The sequence below is a fragment of the Myotis yumanensis genome, unplaced genomic scaffold (genome assembly GCF_028538775.1).
Source record: "Myotis yumanensis isolate MYYU_CA2020_CCGP unplaced genomic scaffold, mMyoYum1.0.hap1 SCAF_5, whole genome shotgun sequence".
In the NCBI taxonomy this organism is placed as follows: Eukaryota; Metazoa; Chordata; class Mammalia; order Chiroptera; family Vespertilionidae; genus Myotis; species Myotis yumanensis.
This window is the reverse complement of record NW_027223756.1, coordinates 59,343,801-59,365,847: the sequence shown is the minus strand read 5'-3', so window position 1 is coordinate 59,365,847 and position 22,047 is coordinate 59,343,801. Positions and strand designations below refer to the sequence as shown.

Genomic DNA, 22,047 nt, shown 5'->3' with positions numbered 1-22,047 from the left:
GAGGTTTTTGGCGATAAGTAAAGTGGGTCTCAGAGGAGGTCCCAAAATGACTGAGAGCCCGGGAAAAGGATACTAGTTTATTGTTTATGGTGGTTACTGGGTGCTGTTGGTGAGAGCATACTGGCACTACAGGGGCTTGCTTCATTGCAACTTCCCACCTGCACCAAAGGCTTTCTCATTAGTTTTCCCAGGCATGAGGTAAAGGGAGAAGAGAAGGGTAAATACTGAATGCTTTCAAGAAACATCAAAACTGGAATCAGAATCTTTATACAAGCATTCCTTTCAATAACAAGGGAAGAAAATAACCACATACAAAATTTCCAAGTTGTTCATCATTCATCTCTGATAATGAATGTAAGAGATTTTGACGAAGGTGCACTAGAGAAATAAGGCATAAGTTTTTCTTTAAACTTACCACTGAATCCATACAAGTATGAACCGTTATTCAAATTATAAAATGAAACATCTCCCAACTCATAGTCCAGAAAAATACCAACCCGCATAATATGTCCTCTAGGGCATGTTCCACATATACTAGCACAAAGATCAATGTGCCTGCAGCTATTGCTTGGGGATGGTGATATCAGACTATTTATGAGGCAAGATTCTTTACACACACCTAAGGACCATTCACCTGTGCCTCTTACTTCTACCTGCCAAAAGTGCCTGCCAGCATCAAATCCCTCAGAACTCAGGACAGCTGGGTAAGAAGTAAGTGCCTGGGGATTAGGAAGACCATCTGGTGTCCTATATGTCACACTTTTTCTATCTCTTGAGATAATGAGACTTGGATGGGCAGTTTCAGGATCCAGTGTCAAATCTACCTGAAATGTGCTGATCATTTTATACAGGCCCAAATAATGTGGGGGGAGATTGCAACTCTCCTTCTTTAATTTATATGAAAAGACTGCTGGGGTCTCTAGCTTTTCATACCTATTGTGGATATCTTCAATACCTGTGAGTAAATCCACATCTGCCTGTAAATACTTCTCTGCTATTTCACTTAAAAGATTATTTAGCATGAACATATAGTTTGAAATTTGCCTTCCATTTTCAGTTAGTTTTTCTTCAACATCCTTCTCTTCTATAAGTAGACCAGCATTAAATACATCATGCTCTATTTGTAAGGAACACTTCAGTTCTTTACATTCATACTGCAATTCTTTCCTCCATTTTTCCACCTTTTTCTGCACTTCAAATTCTTTTGCAATTTGGTTTTCATATTCCGTTTCAGCATCTTCAACCTCCACCAACAGCGCCCCAATGTATCTTTTGAGCTTCTTCCTGCAAATAGCAGCAGCTTCCTCAATGGGTATCAGGGACTGATCCTGGTGGTCTAAGGGGACCTTGCAATGAGGACATAACAATTCCTGGGTGCTGTCACAAAAAAGTGTTAAAACTTCATTGTGCTTCCCACACAGGGGTTTTTCTTCCTGCAATTTCCTCTCGTTCCCTGTGGTGGGAATCTGCTTAACAACTTCAATCATGTGACATAATTGGGTGTTCCTCTTTAAGTTCCTCTCAGGGCAGTGATAGAGGCAGACAGGACAGGGAAAGGTGCCCGGTAGATCTTCCCAACGCTGGTGGATGCAGGAGTGACAGAAGGTGTGCCCACATTCAATGGTCACTGGGTCTCTCAGGTAATCCAGGCAGACGGGGCAGCTGGCCTCTGCCTGGAGCTCGGCCAGTGAGGCTGCAGACTCCATTGTGCAGTGAAGGTATCTGATCCAAGACACTCTCTTCAGTCAGTGTGATCCTCCAGGTGTGAGGAAAAGTGAGAAGCTGAGGTCTGCTCTCTGTGCAATGGAGAAGAGTCCAAAAAGAGTCCCAGTTTTTAGCAGATGCCTAGACTTCCTGTCACTCTTGCCTGTATTTAATGCCTTTTTCCCCAATTGAACATGGGCTGTGGAGTCCTTATGGTCAAAAACTCAGCACAATCTAAGTGATATGTGGTTTCTGTGGACAGAACAATATTGCCATTTAAAGAACAGTTCAATCAGCAATTACTCCTTACATTCCTATATAAAAAACTATCTCTGGTAAACCAAATTATTTACCTGGACAATATTTAAGGAGGAGTCAGCAGTGAAGACTATCATCTATTTTGCAACTCTAAATGAATGAACTATCCTAGGGAAATTTATCATTGGCCTCAACTATCAGAAAAAGATGTCCTTGCTGGTTTGGCTCAGTGCATAACATGTTGGCCTGTGGACTGAAGGGTCCCAGGTTTGATTCCAGTCAAGGGCACATGCCCAGGTTGTGGGTTCGATCCCCAGTGTAGGGCGTGCAGGAGGCAGCCGATCAATGATTTTCTCTCATCATTGATGTTTCTATTTCTCTCTCTCCCTCTCCCTTCCTCTCTGACATCAATAAAAATATATATATATATATTTTTAAAAAGAGTGACAAAAACACATATCATAGAATTGTTGAGGGGACTACATAATACTACTTGTGAAGAAGTTTTGACAGAAAAACGAACCTAAATCTCTACAGAGTTCCAAACCACCTATTTATAGGAAATATAAAGGATGGAGAAACCTGTGAAGGATAATTGTGTTAAACTTGATTGGGCCACAGGAGATGCAGAGAGCAGGTGAAACACTTGTTCTGGGTGTGACTGTGAGGAGATTTCTGGGAGAGATTAGTATTTGAATCCATGGATGAGCTAAGCAGATAGCCCAACCCAATGTCAGTGGGCATCTTCCAATCCACTGAGGGCCTACAGAGACCAAAAACTGAGGAAAGGCTGAATTCACTCTCTGCTGGACTTAATAAGCTAGCACATCTACCATTCTGAGTGCACTTAGTTTTCAGTCCTTCAGACCCACACTGGAATCGGTACAATCTGTTCTCAGACACTCAGGCTTTCCAACTACACCACCGTCTTTCCTGGGTCTCCTGTTTGTAGACTACAGATCATGGGACATCTTAGGCTCCACAACCTTTTGAACCAATACTTTTTAAAAAAATATATTTTATTGAATTTTTTACAAAGAGGAAGGGAAAGGGACAGAGAGCTAGAAACATCGATGAGAGAGAAACATCTATCAGCTGCCTCCTGCACACCCCCCCACTGGGGATGTACGCGCAACCAAGGTACATGCCCTTGACCGGAATCGAACCTGGGACCCTTCAGTCCGCAGGCTGACGCTCTATCCACTGAGCCAAACCGGTTAGGGCTGAGGCAATACCTTTTTTTTTTTGAGGCAATACTTTTTAATAAATGTCTTTTTAGATCCATACTATTGGCTCTGTCTCTCTGGTAAACCTTTATTAATATACTGAGTAAGTAATTAGTAAAATCCAGACTGATAAACTACTGAAAAGTCAACCATGTTTTTCGACACAAATGTAAAAAGAAAATAAAAAAGCCTGTGAAGGAAAAAATACAGAAATTAAAGTACATGTAAAGCTCATAATAACCAAGTACAATGTATAAACTTAATTTCCTTTCACCTTAAAATACTTAGACAAAATTTAATTTGGAGGTTGGATATCTGTAGGTAAAAAAAAAATTTTTAGCCGAACCGGTTTGGCTCAATGGATAGAGCGTCAGTCTGCGGACTCAAGGGTCCCAGGTTCGATTCCGGTCAAGGGCATGTACCTTGGTTGCGGGCACGTCCCCAGTGGGGGGCGTGTAGGAAGCAGCTGATCAATCTCTCTCATTGATGTTTCTAACTCTATCCGTCTCCCTTCTTCTCTGTAAAAAATCAATAAAATATATTTAAAAAAAAAAATTTTTAATGATGATTATATTAGGTTGAAATAATGAATGGCATTAGAAGTTTATAAGTAAAGTCTCTTTTAGAAATATATAATGAAAAACTTATAAGTTAAATCCTGTGATGTCTTTGGATTTGTTTCATAAAAATGGCAAGAATTTAGTAGGACTAGAGGTAAGGAGTGGCAAAAAGTTCATAATTAGCCCTAACCGGTTTGGCTCAGTGGAAAGAGCGTCGGCCTGCGGACTGAAAGGTCCCAGGCTCGATTCCGGTCAAGGGCATGTACCTTGGTTGCGGGCACATCCCCAGTGGGAGGTGTGCAGGGGGCAGCTGATTAATGTTTCTCTCCCATCGATGTTTCTAACTCTCTATCCCTCTCCCTTCCTCTCTGTAAAATCAATAAAATATATTTTTTAAAAAAGCTCATAATTATAGTACCTAGGTTCTTCATATTTGGGTTCACAATATTCTCTATCCTTCTTTTTAAAAATATTTTATTAATTTCTTTAAAAAAATTTTTAGCCGAAACCGGTTTGGCTCAGTGGATAGAGCGTCGGCCTGCGGACTGAAAGGTTCCAGGTTCGATTCCGGTCAAGGGCATGTACCTGGGTTGCGGGCACATCCCCAGTAGGAGATGTGTAGGAGGCAGCTCATCGATGTTTCTCTGTCATCGATGTTTCTAACTATCTCTCTCACTTCCTCTCTGTAAAAAATCAATAAAATATATTAAAAAAAAAAAATTTAAAAATTTTTTTTACAGAGAGGGAGGGAGAGGAATAGAAAGCTAGAAACATCGATCAGCTGCCTCCTTCACACCCCCCACTGGGGATATGCCCGCAACCAAGGTATATGTCCTTGACCAGAATCAAACCTGGGACCCTTCAGTCCTCAGGCCGACGCTCTATCCACTGAGCCAAAACAGTTAGGGCCTCTCTCCTTTTATGTGTACCTAAAATATTCCTTGATTAAAAAAAATTTTTTTTAATTCTATTCTGTGATTCTCTGTTCTATTCTAGGTAGTTTCTTCTACTCCTTTCTTTAAACGTCACCTCTTCCCATTCATCTCAAAGCTCTCAGATCCATTCCATCTCTTTTCCTCCTCACAGTTGTTTCAAACTGGTCCCCTTTCTCCTCCACTCCAAATCTATCACGTTCTGTGTTCCCACTTCCCATCCACACCCAAATCTCCCAAAATAATATAAATTGAGACTGAGAAAAGACAAGGAAGGCATTAAAATTCCATCTGCTTCTATGTTATGTGGGTCGGATTCTAAATCTGATCTCAGACTACCTGTGTCATTGGGATGGGTTCTTTGAACCCCTTTTCTTTCAAGAACACATAGAACAAGGAAAATAACACTCAGCTTCCCTTTCAATTTTGTGTCAGCATAAACATAAACCTCTTGAAACCTGTGGTTTTAAACAATAAGAGTGAGACACATAACTGAAGAATTTCTGCGTAGTATTTTTATTTCTATCATATGAAATATACTTATTTGTCCTTCATTTCTGGCACAGAGCTCCTAAAACCCTTGAAATTTCCTGAGTGATTGGTAGGAGTATATTTTAATAGTTATTAGGAGCCCCCTTTGAGCACATCTGAATTTATATCAATAATGTGACAGCAAGGGGCAAGCGGGACACCCAGTACATTGGTCACCAAAAAGACCAACTGATGAGATTAGAACTTTGGGCCCCACCCACCGAATTCTGGGAGGTCAGGGGGGGGGGGGGGGCTAGAGATGAACTTCTGTGAAAAGAGTACAAACTGTTGGAGATTTGAAGAGTGTCTGCCAATGCCAGAAGGGTGGCACACTCCAGTTCCACAGGGATGGAAGCTCCTGCCCTCGATATATTTCCAGATCTCTCCCTTTGTACCTCTTCATCTGGCTTGCCATCTGTATCCTTTATAATAAAGGTGGCAAACCTAAGTAAATGCTTGAATTCTGTGAGCCCCACTAGCAAATTAATGGACCTCAAAGAGGGGCTGTGGGGACCTCTGATTTAAGCTGTTGGATCAGAAGTACAGGGAACAACCTGGACTTTGGACCGGCTCCTGCATGGGGATCTGATGCTCTGGGGTCTAGTTTCACATTCACCCGTCAGGGCCTGCTGCTTCTCGGAGAATCGCGTGGTGGTGCAGCATCCTTATGTGGATATTTAATTGTAGGTCTGCTGATTTTTCTCAACACTGACCAAATGCATTTAATGTACAAATTCACTTTGAAGTCCTTGGAAGACCGAATACCTCACGATTTCACCAAAACAAATTCCACAGTTTGTTGCAGAGTAAAAAGGGACCATATGAAGCTATTAAAATATCAATAAATATTCCATCTTCAAATAAGTAATTACACACACGTGTGTAAAACCTTAACTAGAGCCCAGCCAGTGTGGCTCAGGCCTGAGCTTCGGCCGAGGGACCAGGAGGTCGGGCACGAGCCGGGGCTGCGGCTCAATCCCCAGTGGGGGGCCTGCGGGAGGCAGCCGACCCATGATTCTCTCTCTCCCCTTCCTCTCCGAAATGAATAAAATATATTCTCAAGAACAGCACCTTACACGGGGAGTCCACGGAGAAGGAAAACGGCACGGCCGTGAGCCAAGGGCCTGGCACCAGCAGGTCCTCACCAGGAGCCCCGGGCCTTGGCCGCAGCTGCCTGGGCTGAGGCCCACGGGCCGGCAGAAGCCGAGTCCTGTCCGCCGCCACAGCTGGGGCTGCCCCTGCCCCCCGGCCACCCCCTCCGAACCCCCCGAGGTGTCCACGCAGCGGCCAGAGAACCTGTTCCAAATACCCGGTGAGAACCTGCGGCCGCCGGTGGCCCCCACCGCGCTCTGACGGCCATTTTCGCCATGGCCGCCGGCACCCACCTGGGGGGGGGGGGGGCGGGGCGCCAGCGCGGGTCGCCGGGCCGCGCCCCCACCTCGGCCTCCCGCGGCGCCCGCATCTGGTCCTTCCTTGTGTCCCACCCACCCGCGGCCTGGGACCCGCTCACCTACCCTCTCCGCTCGGTCTCTGCTCGATCTCTGCTCAGCGCTGAGCCGTGTCCGGGAGGCCTAGTGCGCGCCCAGCGCTCCTCCCTGCCCCGCACAGCCAGGGCCTTCCACATCCGGGTCAAAGGGCACGAAACGGCCCCAGTTTCCGTTCACTCTTGTGAACAGAATTTGAACGGGTCAGAGGTCATGGGAGGAAAAATGGGACATATGTAATACTTTTCACAAAAAAGATTTTTAAAAAGGGAAGAAAAGAGAAAGAAAGAAAGAAAGAAAGAAAGAAAGAAAGAAAGAAAGAAAGAAAGAAAGAAAGAAAGAAAGAAAGAAAGAAAGAAAGAAAGAAAGAAAGAAAGAAAGGAAGGAAGAAAGAAAGAAAGAAAGAAAGAAAGAAAGAAAGAAAGAAAGAAAGAAAGAAAGAAAGAAAGAAAGAAAGAGAGAAAGAAAGAAAAAGAGAAAGAAAGAAAAGAAAGGAATTGCCTAAAAGTCAGCATCGTTTCTCCTTTCCCTGGGGCGATGGCGGCCTGTGGGTGCGGACGGTGAGGGCGGGGGGGAGGGGCTGTGACAGGCCCGAGGCTCCCTGCCCGGTGCTTGGAAAGAAGGGCCGGTGCTCGCTTGGGCAAACATGGATGTGATTTCATTTATGTGTTTGTCTAGAGAACATTCTCCTTGTATATCTTCAGATGACAGCAATCTGCATATCCTACAGCTGCCTGTGTTTCACACATTTTCATCCTGCATCAGCACATTGTTATTTATTTTTATATTTTTCAATATTTTTATTTTATTTTAGTGAGAATGGAAGGGAGAGGCAGAGTAAAACTTTGATGTGAGAGAGAAACATTAGTCTGCTGCCTCCTGCACACACACACACACACACACACACACCCACTGGGGATGGAGCCCCAAATCCAGGTATGTGACCTCCTGGTTCATAAGTTGACCCTCAACCACGAAGCCAAACTGGTGGGGCTGATTGTAACCAAATATGTCACTTTGGTTGTCACCATACAGTGCACTGTACGTCCCTCTGTTCAAAAGTTTTCCAGCAGATGGTGCTAGAAGACACTATTCAGTGCACAGGTCTGGACAACAGGAATCTGTGTCCTGAAGCAAAGCCTCCTCCTCTCTCCTGGACAAATGGTCATCCACACTAAGACAGGCAAAATCTGCATTGCTCTCTGTGTCTCCTCTCCCTGGATGGACGCTGACTATTGTCTCTGTGGCCAGGATTCTAATGATTAAGCTTTAAGTGAGCATGTAAAGTTTGTTGAATGGAGGGCTCAATGAATGAATTGATAAGGAGATGATTGGATCTATAAGAAGATGCAGCCCTAGCTGGTATGGCTCATTGGATAGAGTGTCAGCCTGCGGACTGAAGGGTTCCGGGTTCAATCCCAGTCAAGGGCACATACCTCAGTTGCAGGCTCCTCCCCGGGGCCCGCATAGGAGGCAACCAATCGATATGTTTCTCACACATTGATGTTTCTCTCTGTCTTTCTGTCTCTCTTCCACTCTCCCTTAAAAAAAATCAATGGAAAAATATCCTCTGGTGAGGATTAAAAAATATATATAAGAAGATATATAAGGCAAAACACAGGAATGAAGTTCAAGTTTAGCAGCTTTTCTACTTAGGTGTTAGCTGAAAAGTGTACAGTACTTTGTGTTTCAAATTATCCAGGATCCTTCAATACATCAGAATGTTCTGAAAATCACACACCTTGCTTCCATAAATCCAATTTTTAAATTAACTCTAAACAATTCAGCTTTTACACACTTCCCTCCTGTGCCCTGCCATGGCGTCCCCTTTCCCCTGACCGCTATAAAGTCACCAGGAAAAGACTCCCTACTGGAATTTAAGGGGAACCAGGCCAGGTTCTGACCTTCCAGATGAACCACCAGTGTGTTCCACAGGGAAGAAAGGTGCTGTCGGTGGTCCTGGCAGCAACACCCAGGCCAGGCATGAGTTCCTCACAGCCTTGGTGAACAGGACTCTGGAAAGAGCCAGAACCTTAGAACCTTGTGCATGTTGACCACAGCCAGTGCTAGGGCTGGGAGGGGGCGTGACCTGGATGCAATGTGTGTGTGTGTTGGTTTGCAGGGGGGGGGGGGGGGGGGGGCGGGGGGGGGGGGAGTGGAGAGAGGGAAAGGGGTATCAGAGTTACCCAGAAACAGGAAAGGCAATTACCTGGGTCCCCAGCCTCCTGACAGGCACTTCCAGAGTGCGTGACATGGGGGAGCTCCCCAACCCCCTGATCGACCCTGCTCTGTGCGTGACAGGGTACGGAGCCCCAACCCCCCTGATGGGCCCTGCTCTGTGAGTGACAGGGGGTGGCGCTGCAACCTCCCCATCGACCCTGCCTTGAGTGTGACAGGGGGTGGTGCCCCAACCCCCCAATCAGCCCTACCCTGAGTGTGACTGAGGGTGGCATCGCAACCTCCCAATCCACCCTGCTCTGTGCATGACAGGGGGCGGCGCCCCAACTCCCCAATCGGCCCTGCTTTGAGCCTGACCAGGGGCTGCACCTAGGGGTTGGGTGTGCCTTCTGCCACCCGGGAGCAGGCCTAAGCCAGCAGGTCGTTATCTCCCGAGGGGTCCCAGACTGCAAGAGGGCACAGGCCAGGCTGAGGGACCCCCCCCCTCCCCCCCAAGTGCACAAATTTTTGTGCACCAGGCCTCTAGTAGATAGATAAGACAAAAGCAAGACAATTAAAATGCCCCCAAATTATATGGAAAATAAAAAATAAATATGTGCTTCTTTTAATGATATATTTTATTGATTTCAGAAAGGAAGCAGGGAAGAGAAACATCTATGTTGAGAGAGAATCATCCATTGGCTGCCTCCTGCACACGCCCTACTGGGAATTAAGCCAGCAACCAGGGCATGTGCTCTGACGACTTGAACCATGACTGCTGGTTTATATGTTGATGCTCAACCACTGAGCAAGGCAGGCTGGGCTAGAATGTGTTTACCTAATTCCTGACTTAGATCAGTGAAATCTACACAGCCTCCATAGAACTCAGCAAATGCAGCACAAACTGCAAGGACACCCTTGCCTAGGGAACCAGGGTGTGTTACCACACAAAGCTGGAGGAGGAAGTTGGGCAGGTGGTGGGGGAGGGCTTCCTATCTGGAAAATCCTGCTGACAATGTCAATGGTGGTGACCAGTTTCCATGATCAAGGTGGAAGGAACCCAAAATTGGTTTCAAATGTTCCCTGATGACTCACCACAGACCAGAAGAGTATGAAAAAGTTTATTACTCATATCATGAGGTTTTAGGGAGAGAGTAGGGTACATATTAGAGTAGGAAACAAAATGACAGCGAGCACAGAGAAAAGTGACTAGCTTGTGTTGATGGTAGTTACTGTGTGCCTTTGGTGGGAGACTGTTGACAGCAATGGAAACTTGCTTGATTGAAACTTCCCCTCTGCACCCAAGGATGGAGCACCTGGACTTTCTCATAGGAATTCCCAGATGTGTAAGGTCAGGAAGGAGAGAAGAATGCATCCTAAAAATGTTTAATATTCAAACATCAAAGCTGGAATCAGGATCTTTATTACGTTTTCCTTTAAATAACACGGGAGGAAATAAGCACATACAAAATTTCATACAAATTGTCATCGTAGACTCTGCTGATACTGATTGTAAGAGATTCTGAAGAAGATGCAATGGAGAAATAAGGATTAATTTTTTCTGTAAATGTATCAGCGATTCTAAACATGTATGTCCAGTTATTCAAATTATAAAATGAAACCTCTCCCAACTCATAGTCCAGAAAAACGCCAATTTTCCGTTGTCCAGTATGATTCCAGAGCTGATGTTGCCAGCATCCGTTGCTTGCTGATGGTGATATGAAAGTATTTCTGGGGAAAGATGCTTTACACACACCTAAGTAATATAAACCTGTGCCTCCTATGTTTACCACCCAAAAATGCCTGCCACCATCAAATCCCTCAGAACTCAGGACAGCTGCGTAAGAAGTAAGTGCCTGGGGATTAGGAAGACCATCTGCTGTACAATATGTCACATTTTTTCTATCTCTCGAGATAATGAGACTTACATGGGCAGTTTCAGGATCCAGTGTCAAATCTACCTGAAATATACGGATCATTTTATGCAGGCCCAAGTAGTGTGGGGGGAGAGTGAAAATCTCCTTCGGTAATTCACATGAAAACACTGCTGGGGTCTCTAGGTTTCCATAGCTGTTGTGGATCCTTTCAATACCTGTGAGTAAACCCAGGTCTGTCTGCAAACACTTCTCTTCTATTTCACTTAACAGAATGTTTAGCCTGAACATATGGTATGAAATTTGCTTTCCATTTTCAATTAGTTTTTCTGCAACATCATTCTCTTCTCTAAGCATATGGTTATCAATTTCATCGAACTCTATTTCCAAGAAAGAGTTAAGTTCTTTACATTCATAGTCAAATTCCTCCCTCCATTTTCCCATCTTTTCGTTCACTTTACAAGTATTTGCAACTTGGCTGTTATATGCCTTTTCAACATTTTCGAAGTGACTAGTAAGGGCTGCCATATACCTTTTGAGCATCCCTCTCTGACTAGCTGCAGCTTCCTCAATGGGGATCAGGGGCTGATCCTGGGGGTCTAAGGAGCCCTTGCACTGGGCACACAACAGCTCCAGGTCCTTCTCACAGAACAGGATCAGAACCTCATGGTGCTTCCCACACAGGGGTATGTCTTCTTGCAATTTCCTCTGGCTCCCTGAGGTGGGAATCTGCTGAACAATCTCAGTCATGTAACATAATTGGGTGTTCCTCTCCAAGCTCCTGTCAGGGCAGTGGTGGAGGCAGACAGGACAGGGAAAGGTGCCCCGTAGACCTTCCCAGCACTGGTGGATGCAGGAGGGACAGAAGTTGTGCCCACAGGCAATGGTCACTGGGTCTCTCAGGTAATCCAGGCAGATGGGACAGCTGGCCTCTGATTGGAGCTTGGCCAGGGAAGCTGCAAAGGCCATGGTGCAGTGAAGGTGTCTATCAGAAGAGACTCCCTTCAGTCAGTGTGATCCTCCAGGAGGGAGGAGAAGTGAGAAGCTGAGGTCTGCTCAGGCCTCCCTCTCTGTGCAAGTCAGTAGGAGCTTCCAAGAAGAGTTCCAGTGGCCAGCTGATGTCTAGTCTTTCTGTCACCTTCTCCTGTAGTTAATGCCAGGTTCCCCAAGTGAAGATCAGCTGTGGACTCTGGTCAAAAACCAAGCAACACACAAGTCATGAGTGGTTTCTGTGGACAAAAATATATCACCATTTAAAATTCAATCAGCATTAACCCTTCCCTCCCTGTATAAATAGTATGTCAGGTAGACCAAATCATTTATCATCATAATATTTCAGGAGGAGTTAGAAGTAAAGTCTGTTTTGAAACTTAAAACGAATTAGAAAATCTAGGCAAATTTATTATTGTTCTCACACATCACAAAAATGTGATCTTGAGCTGTGGGGAAGAGAAGGATTTGTAAGCCCAGGAGTGAGGTCCTGCCTACCAGAGGCTGCTTCTGTGAGGAGACCAGAGGTGAAGCACCAAGCACATGTGTGACCAGGAAGCAAAACCCTCAACAGGGGACTTGGGGAATAAGAAGGAAGGAGGGTACATTCAACTCAGTCATTGGACAGGACAGCAGTGAGATTCACTTCAAAGTGGAAATGACAACACATCTCAGGAAACCCAAGGAATCATGCTAAGACGGGGAGTTCCAATGAACTGGCTCAGGTTTCTCGTGGAGGGTCAGAGAAATGCTGATAATCACACTCCAAGAGAACTGGGAATGGAGGAGGAAGATGTGAGTGAAGTTTGTCAGGAACAACAGCGCATCATTCAAAGGTTTAGATATCCCTTTTTTTTCTTTCTCTTCAATCCTTTCTTATTGTTAAAAATAATTCTTTTGTAATGTGGTGTTCAAAATGGAATTGAAAAGTGACACCCCCATCTCTTTAAAACCTCTGGTAATTTGAATTCTAGTGCCCATTATTCATTATTGTTGGTTTTCATTGTGCTGAGTTTTGGTGATTAAGCCTCGGCCTCCTTCATATCACCCTCTCCTTTTGAAATATTATGTGTGTGCACAGGGAGGCCACCTTTTTTAGGACTGTGCATTTTGAGGCTTGTGATAAATGAGGTGGACCAATGCAAGTGTTCATAGTACTTCTAATTGGCCCGGAAGTTCTAGCATGTGATTGCTTCACTCCTGGACTATGACTTTCTTTCTTCTTTTAAAATATATTTTTATTAATTTCAGAGAGGAAGGGAAAGGGAGAGAGAGATGGAAACATCAATGATGAGAGATAATCATTTGTTAGTTGCCTCCTGCACGCCCTCTACTGGAGATTGAGCCCACAACCTGGACATGTACTCCTGGCCTGAATCAAACTTGGGACCCTTCTGTCCTCAGACAGACACTCTAACCACTGGACCAAACCAGCTAGGGCCGGGGGATGGGTTTTTTGATTCTTGTTTATTCAGAGACACATGGAAAAAGGAAAATAACACTCAGCTTCTTTTTCAGTTTGGTGTCAGCATACACAGCTATTTAGGTAAACCTCTTGGAACCTCTGGTTTTAACAATTGAATTTGACACCAGACACTGAGACATTCTGGAAGAGGATTTGCACAGGCAGCTTCAGACTAGTACTTCAGGGCACTTTGCATATGCAAATATTCGTAACCCCATAGGTCAGATTTGGATCCTAGTATCTGTATATTTAGCAAGCATTTAGATGACCTAGGGCAAGGCTAACTGAGGGACACCAGAAATAATAAAAGCACGTGTCTTAAAATAACCTGATCCAAGTGATGATTTGCTTGTGAGGTAAAGTCAAGGCCCTGCTAGAGTAGCCACCCAGAAAGCCAAGGGTGACTCAGTTTGGTCCCACCTCCTGCACCAGCATCATCCCCACTCCCAGCTTACCTGGGGCCTGCTCCTTTGAGTCAGTCCCTGAAGTGTGTCTCCAAGAAGAGTCTCTGAAGCCAGTCTCCTACCAGCAGTTAAATGCTTAGTAATGTGAGCCTGGCCTATATATACCACTAGGAGGGTGAATCTCTTTAAGACCTCTCCCACCAAAGCTCCTCCTTAAAGGTGGGACTTGTGGGCAAGGGTGGTAATAGGAGGATCTTTAGAAGTCTGATTGATGGGATCTCCTCTTATTCCTGAAAGCTAGGAGGGACTAACCTTGTTAACATGCATAATCTAATTTGTACCTTTATAATCCTCCCTTGAAAACTTCAACACCCTTTAATCCCATTTGGCTGAGGAGCAAACTAAAATGAAAAGTAAAATCTTGCCCTAACTTAGCGGATAGAGCATCAGCCTTCGGAATGAAGGGATCCAGGTTTCATTCAGGTCAAGGGCACATACCCTGGTTGCAGGCCGGATCACCAGTAGGGGTCGTGCAGGAGGCAGCTGATCAATGATTCTATCTCATGGATGTTTCTATCTCCCTCTTACTTCCTTTTTGAAATCAATACAAATATATTAAAATAATAATAAAGGTAAAATCTTTGCTTCTTTCCACTTGGGCCTGGCATAGTGGCTCCCGCAAAGAAGGTGGAGAGAAGAAGGACCTTTCTGCCATCAAGGAGGTAGTGACCAGAGAACACACCATCAACATCACAAGCGCATCTAAGGAGTGGGTTTCAAGCAATACATGAAATATACCTGCATGTGAATGTGAAACACAAAAACAAAACTGGTAGATATATTTTTTGTAAATAGCAAATTGTAGGGAGCATTTGATATCTTGCTTCCCAGCAATGGTCATCATTTCAGGCTCAAATAAGTGCTTATTAATTATTTAATTTTTTAATCCTTACCCAATAATTTTTTTCTATTAAATTTTAAGGAAAGTGTAAGAGAGAGTGAAAGACAGAGAGAAAGATTGATGTGAGAGAAACCATTGTTTCCTCCTCCATGAGCCCAGTCAAGGGCCCAGGTTGGGGAAGAGCCTGCAACCAAAGTATGTGGCCTTGATTGGATTTGAACTCGGACCCTTTGGTCTGCAGAACCACGGGCTATTGACTGAGCCAAACTGGCTAGAGCTCTTTACTTATTTTTTTAAAGAGGAAATTGTAGAACACACCACATAGTAGTCTCAATTTATATTATGACATAATTAAAACATAATGAGTGTCTATGCTTGCATATGCATATGATTAGGATTTTTTTTTGGTAGATATGATGACTGGATCGGTGATCCAAGGTGTTTCTCCCGGGGTTATGTCTTGTGACGCCAAAGAATGAGCTACACGGACCAGAAGATTTAAGGAAAATTTATTACAAGCAGATTCAGACTCCCCACGAGGGGAGGGGGACCCAATAGTGCGCTGCCCGGTAAAGCCTTGCAGTACAGGGGTATATACTGGTATTTGCAACAAGCCATCTGTATGTCCATCTGTGTCGTCACCTGATTGATTCTCTGAATTGTTTTTGCCCAGCAATGGCCCTGAACTTTCCCTGTTTCTATGTGTTCATTCTCTGTTCCTATGCTGAACTTTTTCTGTTTCTGTGTGTTCATACATCTTGGTTACTGCAGGCCCTCCCTTGGTTTCCCATGCCTCCTGCTTTGAGTCCACAAACATTTCATGGTTTCTGCTTGGTTGGTTCCTGTGGTTCTGCTGCTCAAACTGCCATGTCTGCCCCTGCCTATGTTTCACCTGCCTTTGTTTTCCACTGGACTCTGCCCTATCTGCCTGCATTTCAAGTTAACCCCCTCCCGTACAGAAGACAGGTAAGGATGGGCAGGCAGGAAAGGTATAAGGAGGTTGGGTGACCTCTCTCCACGGTGAGAGAGCAATTTGCTTTCCAGTGTTTTCTACTTAACAAGTGATTTCTATTAAATTTATCTATATTGTTCTAATTTTTAAAATGCTTCTGAACAAATAACCCTAAATGATGTTCATCAGAAAATTGCTACAATCCAGGTGTTAGTTTTGCTCACCCTGTTTGGACACAGCCACTCCCGTGGAGGAAGTCCTCAAGCCACATGACCTGTTGTCTGGAGAGTCAGGTCCCTCATAGTGGGGACTCTGGTGTGATCTGTGCACCCAGGCTTCTGTCTCAGGGCCACACATCTACTGAGAGCTCATAAAATGTTTGCTGGATGGCCCTACCCATTTTGCTCAGTGGATGGAGCATTGAAGATTCCAGGGTTCGATTCTGATCATGGGTAGATTCCTTGGTTGCAGGCTTTATCCCAGGCCCTTGTCTGGGATCCTGAAGAAGACAACCAATGGATGTGTCCCTCTCACATCGAGGTTTATCTTTCTGTGTCTCTCCCCCCACCCCCACCCCCACCACACTCTCTCTGAAAATGAATGAAAAAAATTTTTTTGCTGGATGCATCATTAAGTGAGACCTGAGTTAGAAATTCAGATCTGATGGTTTCCAGCTTCTTGTGAAGATGATTTTGTCAGGAGCAATAGGCAGATAATATGAGAATCTCTATCCCAACCAAACCAAGGGTTTGCATATTAAGCCCTAGGGAAGCCTGGATGGCTGCTACCCCCAGGCTGCTTGGTAGAATATCAGTGCAGCGCAATGAAGGTGTAACTGTCTGGCGGAACCTGTTCTTCCGGGGAGGCCTGGGCTGAAGAACCAAAGATGTGATCTGAGCATGGAGCCATGATAAGAAACCTGGGAATTTCACACTTTTTAAATCCTAACCTGAGGGCATGCTTAGAGAGAGGAAGAGAGAGAGAGAGAGAGAGAGAGACAGAGGGAATGGGGGAGAGGTGGAGGGAGGGACAGATGGAGAGGCAGAGGGATGGACACATGGAGAAGGAGGGAGAGAGAGAGAGAGAGAGAGAGTTGCCCTGACTAGGGATGGAAGGAACCCAAAACCTGCACGTATACCTGACCAGGAATTGAACCCATAATGGGATGATGCTTTAAGCAATTGAGCCACCTGGCAAGGGCAAAACATTTTCATAACAGAACTGGTGTATTAACTCAGTAATTTTCATGGCTTTAACCTCATAGCCATCTCCCATCGAGACCTGTGCCAAATTACATTTTAAGTGGTAGATTCAAACCCAAATGATCCGGTTGAAGAGGTTTGGTCTTGCCCTGAGCAGTGTGGGTCAATAGATTAGAACAATCGTCCTATACACAAAAAGGTTGTTGGTTTGATCCCATGTCAGGGTAAACGCCTATATTTCCAATTAGATTCCAGTCATGGTGTATATGAGAAGCAACCAATCAGTGTTTCTCTCACATGGATGTTTTTTTCTCTCTCTTTCTAAAATCAATAACAATGTCTTCTGGTGAGGTTTAAAAAATAAGAAAGGAAAATATCTGATTTATATTTATATATATTATTTGTTTATAATCCTTACCCTAAGATATTTTTCCATTGATTTTTAGGGAGAGAGGGAGAGACAGAGAGAAACATTGATGTGAGAGAAAAACACATCAATTGGTTGCCTCCTGCACATGCCCTGAACTGGGCCAACCTGGGAGACGCCTAAAATGAAGGTATGTGCCATTGAGTGAAATCAAACCCAGGACCCATTGATCCACAGGTGGACACTCTATCCACCTAGCCAAACAGGCTAGGGCTAATATATATATATATATATATATATATATATATATATATATATATATTTTATGCTTTTTAAAAAAAATTTAATTTTGTTTTATTTCTGAAAGTATTACAAAGTGTATTACACATCTATCCTTTTTTCCCTCCTTTGACATTCCCCCGGCCTCCCCCACCCTCCAGTGTCTTGTGTTCATTGGTTATTCTTATATGCATGCATACAAGTGCTTCGGTTGATCTACTATCCCCCACCGCAACCCTCCCCAGGCTTCCCACTGTAGTTTGACAGTCTTCTCAGTGCTGCTCTGCCTCTGTATTCATTAGTCTATAATGGTCCTTGTTATCCATAAATGAGTGAGATCATGTGGTATTTTTCTGGGCTTCCCAGGGGCCCTCTCAGTCTCACAGGGGCCGTCTCACCCTTACCAGGGCCGTCTCAACCTCACCAGGGCTGTCTTAGCCTCACCGTGGCCATCTCTGCCTCACCGGGGCCATTTCAGACTCACCGGGGCTGATTCAAACTCACTGGGGCTGTTGCAACCTCACAAGGTCTGTCTCATCCCCTCTGGGGCTGTCTCAACCCCACCGGGGACGTCTGAGCCTCACCTTGGCCATCTCAACCTCACCGGGGCTGTCTCAGCCTCACCGGGGCCATCTCTGCCTCACCGGGGCTGTTTCAGCCTCACCAGGGCCGTTTCAGCCTCACAGGGGCCCTCTCAGCCTCATGGGGGGCATCTCAGCAACACGAAGTTTGGGATTCTGTCTTTTGTTGGGCTACTACTTGCTGGACAAAATCTCCAGGTGTTTTTGGTGGCTGAATATCTGGTATGCTTGCTTGAATTTCATTTTCAACTAAGTGCACAGACTGCTTGTATGCCGTCTCTCAGCCAGGGTGGAAGCCATCCAAAATTGGTTTCAAATGTTCACACTGATGATGACTCACCACATATCAGAAAAGTATGAAAAAGTTTATTACATGATGAGGCTTTGGTCGGAGAGAAATCTGGATATTACAGTAGGTCCCCAAAAGACTGAGAGCACAGGGAAAGGGACTAGCTTGTGGTGTTCATGGCAGGTACTGGGTGCTGTTGGCAGCAGCTTGTTGGATTAACACTTTCCCCCTACCCCCAAGGGTAGAGCACCTGGACTTTCTCACCAGCTTTCCCAGGTGTAAGGTCAGGGAGGAGAAGGGTACATCCTAAAAACTTGCAACATTCAAACATCAAAACTGGAATCAGGCTCTTTATTATAAGTATTCCTTTCAACAGCAAGGGTAGAAACTAAGCATATACAAAATTTCTTTCAAATTTGTCATCACTAGACTCTGATTATACTGATTGTAAGAGATTCTGAAGATACAATGGAGAAATAAGGCATAAGCTTTCCTGTAAATGTAGCAGTGATTCTGTACAACAATGAGCCGGTCTTCAAATCATAAAATGAAACCTCTCCCAACTCATAGTCCAGAAAAACACCGATCTCTTTTAGAATAGAGAAAGAGCCAAATGTATGAGTCCAGCAGCCATTGCTTGGCGATGGTGATATGAGTGTATTTATGGGGAAGGATTCTTTACACACACCTAAGGAAAATTCACCTGTGACTCCTATGGTTACCGCCCAAAAATGCCTGCCAGCATCAAATCCCTCAGAACTCAGGACAGCTGGGTAAGAGGTAAGTGCCTGGGGATTAAGAATGCAATCTGGTTTCCAATATGACGCCTGTTTTCCACTTATTGAGATAAGGAGGTCTGGATGGGCAGTTTCCGGATCCAGTGTCAAATCTGCCTGAAACGTGCAGATCATTTTATGCAGGCCCAAATAATGTGGGGGGAGAGTGAAAATCTCTTTCTTTAATTTATATGAAAAGATGGCCGGGGATTCTATGTTTTCATAGCTGTTGTGGATACTTTCAATACCTGTGAGTAAATCCTCATCTGTCTGCAAACATTTCTCTTCTATTTCACTTAACCGATTGCTTAGCCTGAACATATGATATGAAATTTGCCTTCCATTTTCGATTAGTTTTTCTTCAACATTATTCTCTTCTACAAGTAGATCATTATCAAATTCATTGTACTCTATTTCCAAGGAATACTTAAGATCATTACATTCATAGTCCAGTTTATTCCTCCATTTACTCATCTTTCTCTTCACTGCCAAAATATTTGCACCTTGGCATCTATATACCTTTACAGCATTTTTAAGGTGTTTAGTGAGGACCCCAATGTACCTTTTGAGCATCCCTCTCTGACTGGCTGCAGCTTCCTCAATGGGGATCAGGGGCTGATCCTGGGGGTCTAAGGAGCCCATGCACTGGGGACACAGCAGCTCCAGGCTTTTCTCACAGAACAGGGTCAGAACCTCATGGTGCTTCCCACACAGGGGCATTTCTTCCTGCATTTCCCTCTGACTCTCTGAGGTGGGGATTTGCTTAATAATCTCAGTCATATAACGTAATTGGGTGTTCCTCTTCAAGCTCCTGTCAGGGCAGTGGTGGAGGCAGACAGGACAGGGAAAGGTGTCCTGTAGACCTTCCCAGCGCTGGTGGATGCAGAAGGGACAGAAGTTGTGCCCACAGGCAATGGTCACTGGGCCGCTCAGGAAATTCAGGCAGATGGGACAGCTGGCCTCTGCTTGGAGCTTGGCCAGGGAAGCAGCAAAGGCCATGGTGCAGTGAAGGTGTCTATCAGAAGAGACTCCCTTCAGTCAGTGTGATCCTCCAGGAGGGAGGAGAAGTGAGAAGCTGAGGTCTGCTCAGGCCCTTCTCTCTGTGCAAGTCAGTAGGAGCTTCCAAGAAGAGTTCCAGTGGCCAGCTGACATCCAGATTTCCAGTCACCTTCTCCTGTAGTTAATGCCAGGTTCCCCAAGTGAAGATCAGCTGTGGACTCTGGTCAAAAACCAAGCACCATGCAAGTCATAAGTGATTTCTGTGGAGGAAAAGATATCATCATTTAAAATTTCAAGCAGCATCAACCCTTCCCTTCTTGTGTGAACAATATGTCAGGTAATCCAAATCATTTCTCATGACAATATTTAAGGAGAAGTTAGAAGAAAAGTCTATTTTGGAACTTAAAACGAATTAATCAATCTAGGCAAATTCATCATTGCTCTCAACCATCACAAAAAGAAAAAATTGATCCTGTGCTGTGGGTAAGAGGGGATTTGTAAACCGGGAGCGAGGTACTGCCTACCAGAGGACACTTCTTTGTGGAGATCTCAGGTGAGTCACCATCACCATGTTGGACCAGGATGCAAAACCCTCAACAGGGGACTTGGCGAATAAGAAGGAAGGGGGGTTCATTCAACTCAAAGTCATTGGACAGGACAGCAGTGAGATTCACTTCAAAGTGAAAATGACAACAAACCACAAGAAACCCAAAGAATCATGCTAAGATGAGGAGTTCCAATGAACTCACTCAGGTTTCTCTTGGAGGTTCAGAGAATTGCTGATAATCACACTCCAAGAGAACTGGGAATGGAGGAAGAAGATGTGAGTGAAGTTTATCAGTAACAAATTGGGGTTCACTCAATGGCTCAGATATCCTTTTCATTTCTCCTCAATCTTGTATTGTTTAAAAAAGTGCCCCCCCATCTCTTTAAAACCTCTGGTAATTTCAGTATGGAGGTTCCTCAAAAAATTGGAAATGGAACTCCCATTTGACCCTGTGATCCCACTACTAGGAATATATCCCAAGAAACCAGAAACACCTATCAGAAAGGATATATGTAACCAGATGTTCATAGCAGCACAATTCACCATAGCTAAGATCTGGAAACAGCCTAAGTGCCCATCAGTAGATGAATGGATTAGAAAACTGTGGTACATCTACACGATGGAATACTATGCTGCTGTTAAAAAGAAGGAACTCCTACCATTTGCAACATCATGGATGGAACTGGAGAGCATTATGCTAAGTGAAACAAGCCAGTCAATGAAGGAAAAATACCACATGATCTCACTCATTCATGGATAATAAAGACCATTACAAACTTTTGAACAATAATAGATACAGAGGCAGAGCTGCCTCAAACTGATTGTCAAACTGCAGTGGGAAGGCCAGAGAGAGTTGGGGGGCAGGAGGGAGCGGAGTAAGAGATCAACCGAAGGACTTGTATGCATGCATATAAGCATAACTAATGGACATAAGACACTGGGGGGTAAGGGAGGGTAGGGGTTTGTCAAGGGCAGGGGGGAAAAAAGGACACTTATGTAATACCCTTTGTAATACTTTAAGCGAAAAAAAAAAAATAAAAAAATAAAAAAAATAAAAAAAAAAAAACCTCTGGTAATTTGAATTTTAGTGCCCATTATTCATTATTGTTGGCTTTCTTTGTGTGAGTTTTGGTGATCAAGCCTCCGCCTCCTTCATATCACCCTCTCCTTTTGAAATATTATGTGTGTGCACAGGAAGGCCACCTTTTTCAGGACTGTGCATTTTGAGGCTTGTGATAAATGAGGTGGACCAATGCAAGTGTTCATAGTACTTCTAATTGTCCCAGAAGTTCTAGCATGTGATTGTTTCACTCCTGGACTATGACTTTCTTTTTCTTTTTAAATATATTTTTATTGATGTCAGAGAGGAAGGGAAAGGGAGAGAGAGATAGAAACATCAATGATGAGAGATAATCATTGGTTGGTAGCCTCCTGCATGCCTTCTACTGGGGATTGTGCCCTTGACCTGAATAAAACCTGGGACCCTTCAGTCCACTGGATGACACTCTATCTACTGGGGCTAGGGTCTGGACAATGACTTTCAGTGGGAGGTGGGAGTTCTTCAGTGAA

At 44.5% G+C, this 22,047-nt stretch overlaps 4 protein-coding genes and 1 pseudogene across 4 annotated transcripts; 2 read left to right on the top strand and 3 right to left on the bottom strand.

Moving 5' to 3' along the window:
* Positions 1-332: 332 nt before the first annotated feature.
* LOC139011375 (tripartite motif-containing protein 60-like) lies at positions 333-1,706 on the bottom strand. Its single transcript, XM_070416935.1, has one exon. It carries the CDS (start codon positions 1,704-1,706, stop codon positions 333-335), a length of 1,374 nt encoding a protein of 457 aa, XP_070273036.1.
* An 8,582-nt stretch (positions 1,707-10,288) lies between these two features.
* Positions 10,289-11,695, bottom strand: LOC139011374 (tripartite motif-containing protein 60-like). Its single transcript, XM_070416934.1, has one exon. It carries the CDS (start codon positions 11,693-11,695, stop codon positions 10,289-10,291), a length of 1,407 nt encoding a protein of 468 aa, XP_070273035.1.
* Positions 11,696-12,259: 564 nt separating this feature from the next.
* LOC139011373 (small ubiquitin-related modifier 1-like) lies at positions 12,260-14,376 on the top strand (annotated as a pseudogene).
* A 4,205-nt stretch (positions 14,377-18,581) lies between these two features.
* On the bottom strand, positions 18,582-19,931 carry LOC139011752 (tripartite motif-containing protein 60-like). Its single transcript, XM_070417240.1, has one exon. The coding sequence runs from the start codon at positions 19,929-19,931 to the stop codon at positions 18,582-18,584; it is 1,350 nt and encodes a 449-aa protein (XP_070273341.1).
* A 569-nt stretch (positions 19,932-20,500) lies between these two features.
* LOC139011751 (small ubiquitin-related modifier 1-like) lies at positions 20,501-20,775 on the top strand. The gene is made up of 2 exons (XM_070417239.1): positions 20,501-20,651; positions 20,720-20,775. Exons 1-2 carry the CDS (start codon positions 20,501-20,503, stop codon positions 20,773-20,775), a joined length of 207 nt encoding a protein of 68 aa, XP_070273340.1.
* Positions 20,776-22,047: the final 1,272 nt, after the last annotated feature.

Bases quoted from the DNA above. Each gene is read 5' to 3' on its own strand.
- LOC139011375 (XM_070416935.1), bottom strand. From the start codon at position 1,706: ATGGAGTCTGCAGCCTCACTGGCCGAGCTCCAGGCAGAGGCCAGCTGC.
- LOC139011374 (XM_070416934.1), bottom strand. From the start codon at position 11,695: ATGGCCTTTGCAGCTTCCCTGGCCAAGCTCCAATCAGAGGCCAGCTGT.
- LOC139011752 (XM_070417240.1), bottom strand. From the start codon at position 19,931: ATGGCCTTTGCTGCTTCCCTGGCCAAGCTCCAAGCAGAGGCCAGCTGT.
- LOC139011751 (XM_070417239.1), top strand. From the start codon at position 20,501: ATGTTGGACCAGGATGCAAAACCCTCAACAGGGGACTTGGCGAATAAG. The intron at 20,652-20,719 runs GCTAAGATGAGG...TTGCTGATAATC, and splicing joins CAAGAAACCCAAAGAATCAT to ACACTCCAAGAGAACTGGGA.